The 15699-nt window shown below is 48.7% G+C and overlaps 1 protein-coding gene across 1 annotated transcript in view; it reads right to left on the reverse strand.

The window, feature by feature from the left end:
* Positions 1 to 6703: 6703 nt before the first annotated feature.
* LOC119449292 (galactose-3-O-sulfotransferase 3) overlaps positions 6704 to 15699 on the reverse strand; it is a 31107-nt gene continuing 22111 nt past the window's right edge. The window contains exon 2 of the mRNA XM_037712465.2: positions 6704 to 7208. Within this exon, the coding sequence (XP_037568393.1) occupies positions 6708 to 7208 (501 nt within the window). The 3' untranslated portion in view covers positions 6704 to 6707. The remainder of the gene's footprint in view (positions 7209 to 15699) is intronic.

Below are 15699 nucleotides of genomic sequence, written 5' to 3' on the forward strand. Positions count from 1 at the left end.
CACGACGCCATACGATGGACCGACGCTAGTTGCAGCCCAAGGAGACCCTGTTCGACCTTCCGCTCTTTGCACTGCCCGTGTTTTGATCGATGATATCCTGCACCATATACAATTAGCTGTGCTGTCCCCGTGCGCTCATCAACTTATTTTAGGGTGGGATTTTCTCTCTTCTGCTTCCGCGGCTATTTGTTGTGGCCAACGTGTCGTCCATCTTACGGACACTGACTACTTACTTGGGGAAGACAGGTACACGCCGTTGCACCTGCTCGCTGCGGAAGATGCCGAACTGCCTCCCGGCCGACAGCGCATTATTACCATTATGTCGACCGATATCGACCATGGTGACGTCTTGGTCTTGCCCTCTTCCCGTTGCCTTCATAAAGGCATCGCTTTTGCGCCAGGTGTGGTTCGATTTTACAATGGCTCGGCGCTTGTCACCGCCACGAACGCGACATCGGAGAAAATTCTCCTTCCGCAAAGCACCACAGTGGCTTGCGCGGCCGACCCAGGGCCTGTATGCGTCGTGCCCCTTACGACTATGTCTTCCAAAGACCCTTCTACTTGTGCTACTGCTTCTCCCTCCGCCCTTACTGCAGCCATCAGCAGTGACTTGCCACCTTCACATATGCAGCAGCTGCTTGCTTTGTTGAACAAACACGCAAATTTATTTGATGTCCATTCGTCGACTCTGGGCCAAACCACAGCTGCAGCGCATCGCATTCAGACAGACGAAGCGTCGATAGTGCGCCGACGCCCGTACCGCGTGTCCCTAGCCGAGCGGAAAATCATAGAAGAAAATGTCGCGGACATGTTACAACAGAAGGTCATCCGGCCCTCAGCTAGCCCTTGGTCATCTCCGGTTGTTTTGGTGCGAAAAAGAGATGGTTCCGTGCGTTTTTGCGTCGATTACCGGGCCCTCAATAAGATCACTCGAAAGGACGTATACCCTATGCCTCGCATTGACGACGCCCTTGATTCACTACAAGGTGCAGAATACTTTTCGAGCCTCGATCTGCGTTCTGGCTATTGGCAAATTCCCATGCACGAAGACGATAAAGAAAAAACAGCGTTTGCCACCCCTGATGGACTTTACGAATTCAACGTCATGACTTTCGGGCTATGCAATGCACCTGCGACTTTTGAACGCATGATTGATAGCGTGCTGCGTGGCCTGAAATGGAAAACTTGCCTCTGCTACCTGGATGACATTGTCGTCTTTTCATCCACGTTTCCTCAGCACCTGCAACGCTTAGATGAAGTTCTGACGTGCCTTGCCGGCGCTGGTCTTCAGCTCAACACGAAGAAATGCCATTTCGCCAGCAGATCAATTAAGGTCCTGGGGCATGTCGTGAGCAAGGAGGGCATACGTCCTGACCCTGACAAGATTGCTGCGGTCCTTCGCTTCTCTCGCCCAGAAAAGCCTAAAGACTTGCGAAGCTTCCTTGGCCTCGCTTCTTATTTCCGTCGCTTTATACGGAACTTTGCCTCCATCGCTGCGCCACTACACAAACTCCTTGCTTCCGGTGTACCCTTTCACTGGTCTCAAGATTGTGAAGCAGCCTTTGGCATGTTGAAGGGCGCCCTCACGTCTGAACCTGTGCTTTGCCATTTTAATGAGACTGCACCGACTCTCTTGCACACAGACGCTAGCGGCCACGGCATCGGTGCCATTCTTCTGCAACGCAACAACTCTTGGCACGAGAGAGTCGTTGCATACGCCAGCCGCGTACTCACCGATGCCGAGAAGAACTATACAATAACTGAGCAGGAGTGCCTGGCGATTGTTTGGTCCGTACAGAAGTTTCGTCCCTATTTGCATGGGCGTCATTTTACAATTGTTACGGACCACCACGCATTATGCTGGCTCTCCACTCTCAAGAACTTGACTGGACGGCTGGGTCGCTGGGTTCTCCGCCTGCAAGAATATGACTTTGACATTATTCATAAGTCAGGCAAAAAACACCAAGATGCTGACGCTCTTTCTCGTTGCCCGCTTCCTGCGCACCCACTTGACACCTCGGCAACTGCGTCACAAAGCAGCTCTTCGGATGTCACTTCTGCGCCGGTTTCCTCTCTAGCCACCATAGACCGCCTTTCTCCGGACGACGATCAAACATTTGCATTTCGCCAAAGGGCTGACCCATATTGTCGGCGTATGATAGACCACCTCTCTGGCGCTTCTCGCCCACCTAACGCGCGGCTTCGACGCCAACTCGCACAATTCAAGCTGAACAATCACGTGCTGTATCGGCGCATTTACCACCTTGACGGTCAACGCTGGGTGCCCGTTCTACCACGCTCTCTTCGAGCCCATGTCCTCAGAGCATTCCACGATGACATGACTGCTGGCCATCTCGGTTTCCACAAAACCTACGATCGCATTCGAAGCCGTTACTATTGGCCTGGCCTTTCTACTAGTGTGGCGAGATACGTCGGTTCCTGTTCTCCGTGTCAGCGTCGCAAACTCCCAACCTCTGCTCCTGCCGGCGAATTACTGCCTATTCCGTGTCCTGACGCACCATTTGAGGTTGTTGGTATCGACCTTTACGGGCCCCTTCCTGTTAGTGCAGCTGGAAATTGGTGGATAGTGACCGCCATCGACCACCTGACGCGCTACGCTGAGACAACATCGGTGATCACTGTCTCAGCTTCGGAGGTTGCCGACTTCGTCCTTCAAGCTATAATTCTGCGCCATGGTGCTCCTCGAGTACTGCTCAGCGACCGAGGAAAGGTCTTTCTCTCGCAACTTTTAAACGAAGTCCTGCGCGCCTCTGGTACCACCCACAAAACAGCGTCGAGTTACCATCCACAGACTAACGGCTTGACAGAACGATTTCATCGCAAGCTTGCCGACATGATCGCCGTATATATTCAGCCTGATCACAAGAATTGGGACAAAATTCTACCTTTCGTCACTTTCGCCTACAACACGGCCGTTCAGCGTACCACCGGCTACTCGCCATTTTACTTAGTTTACGGACGGTCGCCTACTTCCCTTCTAGACGTTTCTTTCTTCGATGCTCCTGTCAATCCATCTGCATCGTCTAGCGAAGAATTCCTTTCACGACTCGCCCAGTGTCGCCAGCGTGCTTGCGTCAACACGGCGGCCAGGCAACACGACCGGAAGATCATTTATGACACCCTCCATCGCGTTGTGTCCTTCCGACCTGGTGACGAAATACTTCTATTGACGCCCCTTCGCACGTCTGGTTTGTGCGACAAGTTCCAGCCGCGTTTCATCGGGCCCTACATCGTCCTGGAGCAGACATCACCCGTCAATTATCGCGCGACTCCTGTTGTCGCCGCCACAGACCGCCGTTGTCGCAGCACCGAGGTCGTTCATGTCTCCCGCATGAAACCGTTCACGCGGCGGTCTTCGTCGCCTTGACTTGCGGCCAGGATGGCCGCTTCCACGTGGGGGGGAAATTAGTGTGGGCATTTATTACGCACGTCTTCTTCATCTGTATATTATCATCATCATCCTACGTTGCGCGATCCTCATCTTCAGTTATGTGTGATCATCATCATCGGGTGTGTGCTTTTGCTGGTTCGCTGCTGAGTACTCGGGCCGAATAAACGTCGTGCCAACAGAGACGCCATAATATATATATATATATATATATATATATATATATATATATATATATATATATATATATATATATATATGACCGCTTAGGCAAGCTGGGCTGCCCCCTCCCCCGGAAAATATGAAAACTTTCCGCCTATGCATTCTCTCACTCTAACTTTCATTGGGTTGTGTTGCCAAGTGAAACGAGACGGAAACTCAATGCGCACCCCCCGCGATGCTTTCGCATCCCACCATGGTTGCCGGTAGGGTGAGATGATGTGATTTTTTTAATATCTCTCTCTTTCTAAGTGTGTGCATTTTTCTTCATCTCTCTGTCTCCCCTTAGCCCTTCCCCAATGTAGGGTAGCAAACTGGATATCTACCTTCCAGCTAATCTCCCTGCCTCTCTCTGTCTATAGGACTAACTTATATCTCTCTCTCTATAGGACTAACTTTCTTTCACCAAATTTCGCTTGCGTGTGTGTCATAATTCGTAATTTCGTAATTCGTAATTTCTCTTTTCATAAAGACGGAGAAAGAGAGATTAGTGGTCTGCAAGCTGCCCATGCTAAGCCACAAGAAGCTCAACTGTCACCATAATGGCAACGGGTCCTCTTGAACTACGTGCCTCACCATGAAATGTTTGCAAGTTTACCAGATAGAGAGGTGTGATCCCTATTAGGGAAAGCGGCAGTATACAGTGTTGCATCGTACCGAGCAGGAGTGAGAAATTTGACATACATGCTTAGTTGCTTTTAAGGGCGTTTTATGACTATCGGAGTAGTAACATGTTGATTCCGAACTTGTTTTTTTTCCAGTCACTATAGCCATGACGACCAGCACAGAAACAATGTACCAAGCTCCTGCTTGCTAATGCACAAACTATATCATCTGCTCTTTGCAAATCAGTTTGACGGGCATTAGTACCACGAAGTATCACATGCTCCCTCACAACGATAATTTATTACATGAAAATGCAAAGAAGTTTAAACCGATCAAAAGCGCTCAATGCATTTTTAATGCAATTTTAAGAAAATGATACTGCATGCTGACTGAAACTCTGGCAGTCACTCTGCTTTTTAATATTTTATTTTTTATTTAAAATACCCTCAGAGCCACATGGCATTAAAGAGGGGAGTGGTTACAAACCAGAAGAGTAAAACAAGTGCAGTGATTTCTTGCAGCATAATGATTCTCTTGAATATACAATTTTAGCTAATGTTTTCCAGAACAGTTTGCTATCCGATGGCTAAGATCCTTGGTGGTTACATTTCTGAGATGTACGGGGGATGAAATATTGAAGGAGGGACTTCGTGTTACATGAATCAATTTCTACCTTACTGCGATGATCGACGCGGTTTGAAATGTACTGAGGCTGCAGTATGAAGCCGTCATATAGTGTGGGGGAAAATTTTATGAAATAGCAAAAGACGGGTGACCTTGCGGCGATTAGCTAGTGGAATAAGTGCTAGGTTAGTTTATATTGAGGTTATACACGCGGTACGGTTATAATTATAAATAATGAAACGAGTAGAGTTATATTGTACTAATTCAAGTGAAGTAAAATGTCGCAGTTTCACCCGAAAGGCGAAGCATCAATTGCGATAGCAAAATTGGAGAGAGCTGTACGGAGTAAGGATAGTAGTTTTATCAGCTGTATAAACTTGGACATGCAGCAGCACCAGCAACGCGAAGAACTGTTGTTGACCCCGTCGGCGTTTTGCCCGCGTTCGCACACGCGCGGCGTTGGTGACTGCTGCCGGTGCCTCTGGGGGCGGCTGGGAGGTTTTCGACGAGTTCAGAATGGGACACTCGTCGAGCAGCGTCGGATGTCTTTACCAGCTTCTCGCCTCGCAACGTTCTTACACAAATACCCATTTGGTTCCGCAGCTAAACGTCGCCTACCCCGGCTCCCTCCCGTCCCCTCACAGCCTTTAGAGCGACGGAAGAAGTCGTGTGTGCTCCGCCGTGCGTTCGCTCCCCGTGAAAGCGCACGTCCCTCGCGCACATACAGCATACAGTGCGCGGCGTCGATTTCATTGGCGCTGGACTCTATACGGAACCTCACGGCGACACCGACGACGACGGCAGAAATCCGCTTGTAAATCGTATCATTCTTCCTCAATGCATTCTTCATTTTCATAGTACACCTCATTGGTCACTGCCATGATTTTAGTACATGTATATTTTACGCACTTTAAAGCGATTATTTAGGCCCCTTTACAGCCACGCCTCATCTACTTCTCAGAATTCATCGCTCCACTGCAAACTCACAAACACTGGCATGGCGGTCTTTGGCCATAACTGGCCCTTGCGCCAATAAACACTCATCATCATCAGGCTTTCGAGTTCACGCGTTGCAGGACTATATCATGTTGCCGAGCTTGTTTTTATCACCTGGAGCTTTGTAACGTGCACCCAATGCACTGTCGTTCTCGCCCCCATCAAAGTGCGGCCACAGGGATTTGATACCGCGCCCTTGGGCTTAGCAGCTCAAAGCCAAAGCTACTACACCGCAACGGCGGCTGTTTCAACTTTTGATGCAAGTTGTCACTGAATATTATCCATACAGTGCATGTGTCTTGTATATCCGGCTCAATTTTCAGTTTTCCTTCTACTGCACAGGCGATTTGGAACGTCTGTTTGCTATGCAACGCAATGTCCTCCGGAGCGCCTGGTATTTCGACTTGAAGGTAGCGTTCGCATTTCCTTGTGTTATAGTACAAACACAAAATTGTGTGTTTATGACTTATCTACATAATTGTACTTACTAATTATTGCGCATACTACATTGCAGTTCAAGTGTCATTGCGATATTTTTTCTAGCTCTGAAAGTTACTCAGAAAATTTTCATACAGGTAATGCTCATACCTCCTCATATCTTCTAATACTCAATATGCATCAGAGATATAACCTAGCGTTGCTCATCTTCTTGTTAACAGTTAGTGCGTTTACGTATTTCTAGATCACTACGTTCTTTTGCAGAAAATACCCAACTTCTTACAAACGCACTAAAGTGACCACAAAAATAGTTTAGGATTCCGTAGTATTCATTGAGGCAAAACATAAAGAAAAGGGTGTGCTCGGAAAAAATAAGTTGTTATAGAGCATATTCGAAAATGTTACGCAGATACTGTCAATGGTAGAAGAAGCCAGTTCTCTGTCTTGCTAAGCGTGTCTGCGTCCAGCGCAGCTCCTTTGTAAACTCGATCTCGGAGAGAGCCAGGCGGTGGCAGACTGGATCATAGTCCATGCCTTCACGCAGCCTGTGCGCCACTACACGGCGGCCAGTGGTTGTGGACTCGACGCAGCGCTCCAGCCAGCGCCGTGTCGTGGCCTCGATGTGGGCCACCTCTGAGGCAACATGCTGGACTCCAAGAGCCTGCAGCTGACGTTCCAGGCGTCGCGCGAAGTGCTCGTAGATGTACGTGTCGGCCGCGTTTAGCTGCGCGAGTCGAGCCGCCACCCGTGGTGTCAAGGTGGTGCGGTTCTGTAGTGCGTTCTTCCGGAACGCAATCACACTGCGTAGGTTTGGTAGGCACAGCTTCTTGCGCAGCAACACGAGAGACTCGGTGAACCGCTCGGCTACCATCACCACGTCGAATGTAGACTCGACGGTGGAAATGAGCTCATCCACCTGCAGTGAGTTGAGTGCAGTCGGGTTTACCTCACAGCACCTCGTACCTACTAAAAGGGCACCAGGAAAGCGCTTTGATCATCTCAGGAGCAACTACGTTCATTCAAGAAAAACATCTTGGTGACCTTTCAGATTGACTGAAAGAAACTCCCAGCTTATGAGTGTGTTATGACGAGACTTATGAAAAAAACAAATTCAATGGCACATGGGAGAGAAATGTGGTAGCATTACGTCGCACCTTTTTCAGGTCCCGGTTTCATGAATTAAACCGCGTTCATCTCATTGCAAAGCTGGAGCTGACCCGACACACGTGCTGCCTCTTTGAGGAATGCTCCTTGCAAACCAGTGCATGAACGAAACCCGCAGTATCTCCACATCCACTTCAAAAGGTCCTGCCGGGAGATGAGCGTGGTACCTCGAAGCCTTCGGCTGAAGCGCCTCGTGCACACAGCGGAAGGCCGCTTCTTTCTTCTTCTTTCTACTTCTTTCCCCGACGACACCTTGAACATTGAATGCACGACATGTTTGTATCTCTGGATCATTTCGCACGAAACACAGCCGCAACTGCCGTTCAAAGACAGCGAGCTTCGCATGAATTGAACTTAATAGAGTTCCGGAGTCTTACGATTTTATTATGAGGCACGCCTTAGTGGGGGAATCCGGATTAATACTCAGCACCAGATTTAACGTGCCCCCAATGCACGAAACACGGGCGTTTTTGCATTTCGCTCTCATTAAATTGCAGTCAATCAGTCAAAGTCTTACGATTTTATTATGAGGCACGCCTTAGTGGGCGAATCCGGATTAATACTCAACACCAGATCTTTAACGTGCCCCCAATGCACGAAACACGGGCGTTTTTGCATTTCGCCCCCATTAAAATCAGTCAATCTTAGTCAATCTGAAAGGTTTCCAAGATGTTTTCCTTGAATGCATGTAGCTACTCCTAAGAGGATCAAAGCGCTTTCCTCGGCTCTATTAGTAGGTACGACGTGTTTTGAGGTAACGAAACGGAGTACTTTTCAAACGGATTTGATCCCGCGACCTCGTGCTTAGCAAGCGCCACACTATAGCCGCTAAGCCACCGCTGCGGGTCTTCCTATGAAAGCAAACTGGTGGCACGGTGGGAGACCAGACTTAAAGGTCAAAATTTTTGCACGATATTAATTTTTTCTTGTTTTCACATTTTATGTACGCCGAAATGTTTCGCAAGAGGTTGCAAAATAAATTATCTTCCTATGATCATTACTTTGGGAGTTATAGGGAGTGACCCATACCCTCGTATTACGAAACCAAAAATCTGTGTTATTTCTTTTATATAAATACTATTCAGAATACCTTTTTTTCATTTTATTTTGTCGACGAGCAGCCACACGAACAAAAGGAGACTAGCGCATGGCACGGGGGCTCTAGCGATGATGCTGGTGCATTTTAGGCCTCTCTGTTGTTTTTGTCATTTTTCACAAAATTTCAAAGAATTCTTCACGTTTTTCTCAAGAACAAGATATTGCTCCACATCATGTTACGCAAATGTTTATAACATTTTTATGAGTGAATATGTTGATATGAAATTCTGCGCACTCACTCCTCACATAGAGATGTGTGCAACCAACTTGAACAAAAGAAATCGATGCAATATATTTGCATTTACATCTCATTTTGCAAACGCATTTGGTCCAAATTGGCAATCTTTTTCACTTGGCTTAATTTTTCGATCATTACTTCCTTAATATTTATCACATTACATGTATCCTAAATCATTGCATGGTCCTACATATAGCTACATAAATGCCAAATTTGTACTCATTCAGCAATTCATTAGTTACTTATCACTGCAGGCGCGACTAGCACTTTTACCCCATTTTATGAAAAATATTACCTGCCAAAAATAAAATGAATCATCTTCTGCACTTTAAACAGCTGAACAAGTTAAGTAAGACATGCCTATGCAGGGAAAGAAAGTTATTTAAATCTTGGCTTCCGACTTTCCTAAATTTATGTTTCGTGTGGCCTACCCCCTTACAGGTAGAGATGGTGAACGGCGCAGCACTGAGAACGCTAACTTGGTCGTCAACGTCTCGTCAAGGCGGCTTTCCCTTTTTTTAATAATGTGCTCTTGCCACTTCAATCTGACCATTTCACCTGCTGAAGTTCGTCGCTGCTGTAGAACCTTATCGCAGTCACTACGTGTCAGTCGCGATCTTTAGGCTACTACCTGAGAAGACGAATAGTTCCACCCGAGATGAACGCCCTATTGTGGAACCTTCATGGGGACATGAAAAAAGGGTATGCAAGGTTTTCAAGTCTGAAAAATGGCGCCAGATTCGACTTTACAAGGATTGGCTGAAAGTTCTTGTTGAAGAAGGAAAGGACCCCTGCCAAAAGGACCAAATGCTGCGAGCCCACAGGAGACTAGCAGGGCAGACCACGGAATTCCTTTGGCTCTTTCTAACAAAGCCGCCAGCAAAGACCACTAGCACAAATGTGGTAACTACGCTTGGGGGCGCAAAATTCCAGACCATGTGGAGAAAATTCTGAAAAAAGGACCGAAGTACAGTTTTCAGCCACGGTTGAACGCACCGCAGCTTCTTGCCATTGGAGACAGAGCGGATGACCAAGACCGCGAGCGAGTCATCGGAGAGGCCGAGGACTGTGTTCTCAAGCATACTCCCAGGAAGAATTCAGGAACAGCGCCCTTGAAGAAAGTTATCACTTGCCTAAAGAAAGATGCACTTCAAGTGATACAGGCAGAAAAAGAAGGTCGTTTCGGCGTTCTGCCCGAAACGTTCATGAAAGAAAAATCTAGGTACGCTGTCTTGAACTTCAAAAAAATTTCATTCGAACCGAAGAAACAGAAGAAAGCCGCCCTGAAGCTACTCAAGGATATGCACCTGAAGTCGTTTAGGCAGCTTGTCAACACAGCAAGTGCAGAGTTCTTGGAAGTGTTTTTCACATGCAAAACCCATAAGCCTGATTCACCCTCTTAGGGTAATTGTATCCAAGAAGACATCTTGGCAGTGCCATCTGGGAAAGTTTCTACAGACTCATCTCAAAAAGCTGCCATTAAAGGACCCATTATTGGTAAGAAGTTCAGATGAAGTTATTTTGGCAATCAAGGAAGCTCGAGGGACTGATCAAACTGCATTTTTAAAAGATGTCCAGGACATCTTGTATTATTCACTGGCGCATGATCGTCTTATGTCAGCTGTGCGTGAAAGAATGGAGGATTTTGGAGAGTGAAGTTTCAGAATTCCGTGGGCATTAGCAGCAAAAACTTTTTAGCGCTTTTAGAATGTTATCTGATTCAACGGTCGTCGAATTTGAAGGCCATTTTTTCATACAGCGAACCGGAATCTATAGGTTCAGCCATAGCTCCCATTTTGTGTGACATATTTTTATAATCTCTTGACAATGCTATCACCGATAAGTTAGTAGACACGCCTGTAACACAAGTGTTCAGGTATCTCCAAGTGACGGCAAACAACATTACCTTGGTTCTGTCCAGCTACGTGGAATTTGCATATTTTTAAAGCTTGGTGCATGATAGTTGAGATCCCCTGTATATATGCATACATATACAGGGCGTCCTAGCTAAAACTAAGCAATGTTTTAAAGATGACGGAGTGTGCTAGGGGGCTGAAACTAACTCAGTGGTGTTGAGAATTGCGCGGCCTAGTCTGCAAAGTCGGTTAATTAGTATAACTCATTAACTAACTTTTTAAACACTGACTTCATCAAGAAGGTATCAATTCAATAGTTGTAGATCACGTTTTAAAATATCTGGTAAATTGATGGAGCTTCTTGTAGTTGCCTTTGTCGTGACTCATGGATTCAACACTGGTGACGCCAATCCTATCGCCGACACGCGTATCACATCACGAACGCCTAATCATCCAGAACGAGGTTGAGAAAATGATTACAAAAGACGTCATCGAACCTTCGTCTAGCCCGTAGGCCCCCCGTCTTTCTCGTGAGAAAGAGGCACTACAGCTGACGTTTCTGGTTTAATTATCGGAATTGGAACAAATACACCCATAAAGGCATCGACCCTTTTCCTCGCATCGACGACGCCTTCGCCTGCCTTGATGAAGCCCAATATTTTTCGCCCATCAACATTCGGCCCGGCAATTGGCAGATTTCAGTCGACCCTTTGGATGGCAAAAAAAGTGCCATTATTCTGGCGGAGAGGCTAGGCCTTCCTGCCCAGACATGGGAGCGGCCCGCTACGTCCTAGTGCACGTTCCGAAGGACCTCAATAAAGTTTTTCCATTCCATTCTGCCAGATGGCCTATACCATTCAAGGTCATGTCATTCGGACTGTGTAATGCCCAAGCAACTTTCGAAATTATGATGGAATGGACGCTGATATGGGATTATAAGTGGTACATCTATCGATGCTGTTCAGACGCTGCCATTGTCTACTTGCCTACCTTTGACAGCCACCACGAACGTTTATCGACAGTTCTAGCCGTTTTCCGTAGCGACACTCTTCAGCTGAACTCTGCCAAGTTTAAATCTACGAAAACTTGAGCTAGTTCGTATGGATTCATCATGAAAGAAGGTAAGGCGTACGTAAGTTTCAGATCCAGCGATAGCTTCAACACGTATATAGCAGTCATAGCGCCTGCATCGCAAGAAAGCACACCGAGTGTTTAGCGACGCGCCTCAGTTTCGCTTCGTCCCATTGCAGCCATCGCGTGCAGCGCAAGAAAACGCCCCGAGGATTGTGCGATTTGTCTCAGTTTCAGATCCAGCGATAGCTTAACACGTACATAGCAGCCAATGCGCCTGCAGCGCAACAAAGCACCCCGAGTGTTAAGCGACGCGTCTCAGTTTCGCTTCGTCCCGTTGCAGCCATCGTGCAGCGCAAGAAAGCCCCCCCGAGGATTGTGCGATTTGTCTCAGTTTCAGATCCAGCAATAGCTTCTACATGTACGTAGCAGCCATAGCGCCTGCAGCATAGAAAGCACCCCGAGTGTTAAGCAACGCGTCTCAGTTTTGCTTCGTCCCGTTGCAGACATCGTGCAGCGCAAGAAAGCCCCCCGAGGATTGTGCTATTTGTCTCAGTTTCAGATCCAGCGATAGCTTCCACATGTACGTAGCAGCCATAGCGCCCGCAGCAAAGAAAGCACCCCGAGTGTTAAGCGACGCGTCTCAGTTTCGCTTCGTCCTGTTGCAGCCATCGTGCAGTGCAAGAAAGCGCCCCGAGGATTGTGTGGTTTGTCTCAGTTGCAGATCCAGCGATAGCTTCAACACGTACGTAGCAGCCATAGCGCCTGCAGTGCAAGAAAGCACCCCTAATGTTAAGCGTAGCGTCTGAGTTTCGCTTCGTCCCGCTACTGCCATCGCGAGCAGCGTAAAAAATCGCCCCGAGGATTGTGGGATTTGTCTCAGTTTCAGATCCAGCGATAGCTTCAACGCGTACATAGCAGCCATAGCGCCTGCAGCGCAAGAAATCACCCCGAGTGTTAAGCGACGCGTCTAAGTTTCGCTTCGTCCCGTTGCAGACATCGTGCAGCGCATGAAAGCCCCCCGAGGATTGTGCGATTTGTCTCAGTTTCAGATCCAGCGATAGCTTCTACATGTACGTAGCAGCCATAGCGCCTGCAGCAAAGAAAGCACCCCGAGTGTTAAGCGACGCGTCTCAGTTTCGCTTCGTCCCGTTGCAGCCATCGTGCAGTGCAAGAAAGCGCCCCGAGGATGGTGTGATTTGTGTGTTTCAGATCCAGCGATAGCTTCAACACGTACGTAGCAGCCATAGCGCCTGCAGTGCAAGAAAGCACCCCTAATGTTAAGCGACGCGTCTCAGTTTCGCTTCGTCCCGTTGCAGCCATCGTGCAGCGCAAGAAAGCCCCCCCCCCGAGGACGGTGCGATTTGTCGCAGTTTCAGATCCAGCGATAGCTTCTACATGTACATAGCAGCCATAGCGCCCGCAGCAAAGAAAGCACCCCGAGTGTTATGCAACGCGTCTCAGTTTCACTTCGTCCCGTTGCAGACATCGCGTGCAGTGCAAGAAAGCGCCCCGAGGATTGTGTGATTTGTCTTAGTTTCAGATCCAGCGATAGCTTCAACACGTACGTAGCAGTCATAGCGCCTGCATCGCAAGAAAGCCCCCCTATTGTTAAGCGACGCGTCTCCATGTCGCTTCGTGCCGTTGCAGCCATCGCGTGGAGCGCAAGAAAGCCCCCCGAGGATTGTGCGATTTGTCTCAGTTTAAGTTCCAGTAAAGCATCAATACGTATGTAGCAGCCATAGCTCCTGCAGCGCAAGAAAGCACCCCGAGTGTTAAACGACGCATCTCAGTTTCGCTTCGTCCCGCTACTGCCATCGCGAGCAGCGCAAAAAATCGCCCCGAGGATTGTGGGATTTGTCTCAGTTTCAGATCCAGCGATAGCTTCAACGCGTACATAGCAGCCATAGCGCCTGCAGCGCAAGAAATCACCCCGAGTGTTAAGCGACGCGTCTAAGTTTCGCTTCGTCCCGTTGCAGACATCGTGCAGCGCATGAAAGCCCCCCGAGGATTGTGTGATTTGTCTCAGTTTCAGATCCAGCGATAGCTTCTACATGTACGTAGCAGCCATAGCGCCTGCAGCAAAGAAAGCACCCCGAGTGTTAAGCGACGCGTCTCAGTTTCGCTTCGTCCCGTTGCAGCCATCGTGCAGTGCAAGAAAGCGCCCCGAGGATGGTGTGATTTGTGTGTTTCAGATCCAGCGATAGCTTCAACACGTACGTAGCAGCCATAGCGCCTGCAGTGCAAGAAAGCACCCCTAATGTTAAGCGACGCGTCTCAGTTTCGCTTCGTCCCGTTGCAGCCATCGTGCAGCGCAAGAAAGCCCCCCCCCCCCGAGGACGGTGCGATTTGTCGCAGTTTCAGATCCAGCGATAGCTTCTACATGTACGTAGCAGCCATAGTGCCCGCAGCAAAGAAAGCACCCCGAGTGTTAAGCAACGCGTCTCAGTTTCGCTTCGTCCCGTTGCAGACATCGTGCAGCGCAAGAAAGCCCCCGAGGATTGTGCGATTTGTCTCAGTTTCAGATCCAGCGATAGCTTCTACATGTACATAGCAGCCATAGCGCCCGCAGCAAAGAAAGCACCCCGAGTGTTATGCAACGCGTCTCAGTTTCACTTCGTCCCGTTGCAGACATCGCGTGCAGTGCAAGAAAGCGCCGCGAGGATTGTGTGATTTGTCTCAGTTTCAGATCCAGCGATAGCTTCTACATGTACGTAGCAGCCATAGTGCCCGCAGCAAAGAAAGCACCCCGAGTGTTAAGCAGCGCGTCTCAGTTTCGCTTCGTCCCGTTGCAGACATCGTGCAGCGCAAGAAAGCCCCCGAGGATTGTGCGATTTGTCTCAGTTTCAGATCCAGCGATAGCTTCTACATGTACATAGCAGCCATAGCGCCCGCAGCAAAGAAAGCACCCCGAGTGTTATGCAACGCGTCTCAGTTTCACTTCGTCCCGTTGCAGACATCGCGTGCAGTGCAAGAAAGCGCCGCGAGGATTGTGTGATTTGTCTCAGTTTCAGATCCAGCGATAGCTTCAACACGTACGTAGCAGTCATAGCGCCTGCATCGCAAGAAAGCCCCTCTATTGTTAAGCGACGCGTCTCCATGTCGCTTCGTGCCGTTGCAGCCATCGCGTGGAGCGCAAGAAAGCCCCCCGAGGATTGTGCGATTTGTCTCAGTTTAAGTTCCAGTAAAGCATCAATACGTATGTAGCAGCCATAGCTCCTGCAGCGCAAGAAAGCACCCCGAGTGTTAAACGACGCATCTCAGTTTCGCTTCGTCCCGTTGCAGCCATCGCGTGCAGCGCAAGAAAGCGCCCCGAGCATTGTGTGATTTGTCTCAGTTTCAGATCCAGCGATAGCTTCAACACGTACGTAGCAGCCATAGCGCCTGCACTTCAAGAAAGCACCCAGAGTGTTAAGCGACGCGTCTCAGTTTCGCTTCGTCCCGTTGCAGCGATCATGCAGCGCAAGAAAGCCCCCGAGGATTGTGCGATTTGTCTCAGTTTCAGATCCAGCGATAGCTTCAACACGTATGTAGCAGCCATAGCGCCTGCAGTGCAAGAAAGCACCCAGAGTGTTAAGCGACGCGTCTCAGTTTCGCTTCGTCCCGTTGCAGCGATCATGCAGCGCAAGAAAGCCCCCCCGAGGATTGTGCGATTTGTCTCAGTTTCAGATCCAGCGATAGCTTCAACACGTATGTAGCAGCCATAGGGCCCACAGCAAAAGAAAGCACCCCTAGTCTTAAGCGACGCGTCTCAGTTTCGCTTCGTCCCGTTGCAGCCATCGTGCAGTGCAAGAAAGCACCCCGAGCATTGTGTGATTTGTCTCAGTTTCAGATCCAGCGATAGCTTCAACAAGTATGTAGCAGCCATAGGGCCCGCAGCAAAAGAAAGCACCCCTAGTGTTAAGCAACGCGTCTCAGTTTCGGTTCGTCCCGTTGCAGACATCGTGCAGCGCAAGAAAGCCCCCGAGGATTGTGCGATT

Source organism: Dermacentor silvarum, chromosome 4 (assembly GCF_013339745.2).
Source record: "Dermacentor silvarum isolate Dsil-2018 chromosome 4, BIME_Dsil_1.4, whole genome shotgun sequence".
NCBI lineage: Eukaryota > Metazoa > Arthropoda > Arachnida > Ixodida > Ixodidae > Dermacentor > Dermacentor silvarum.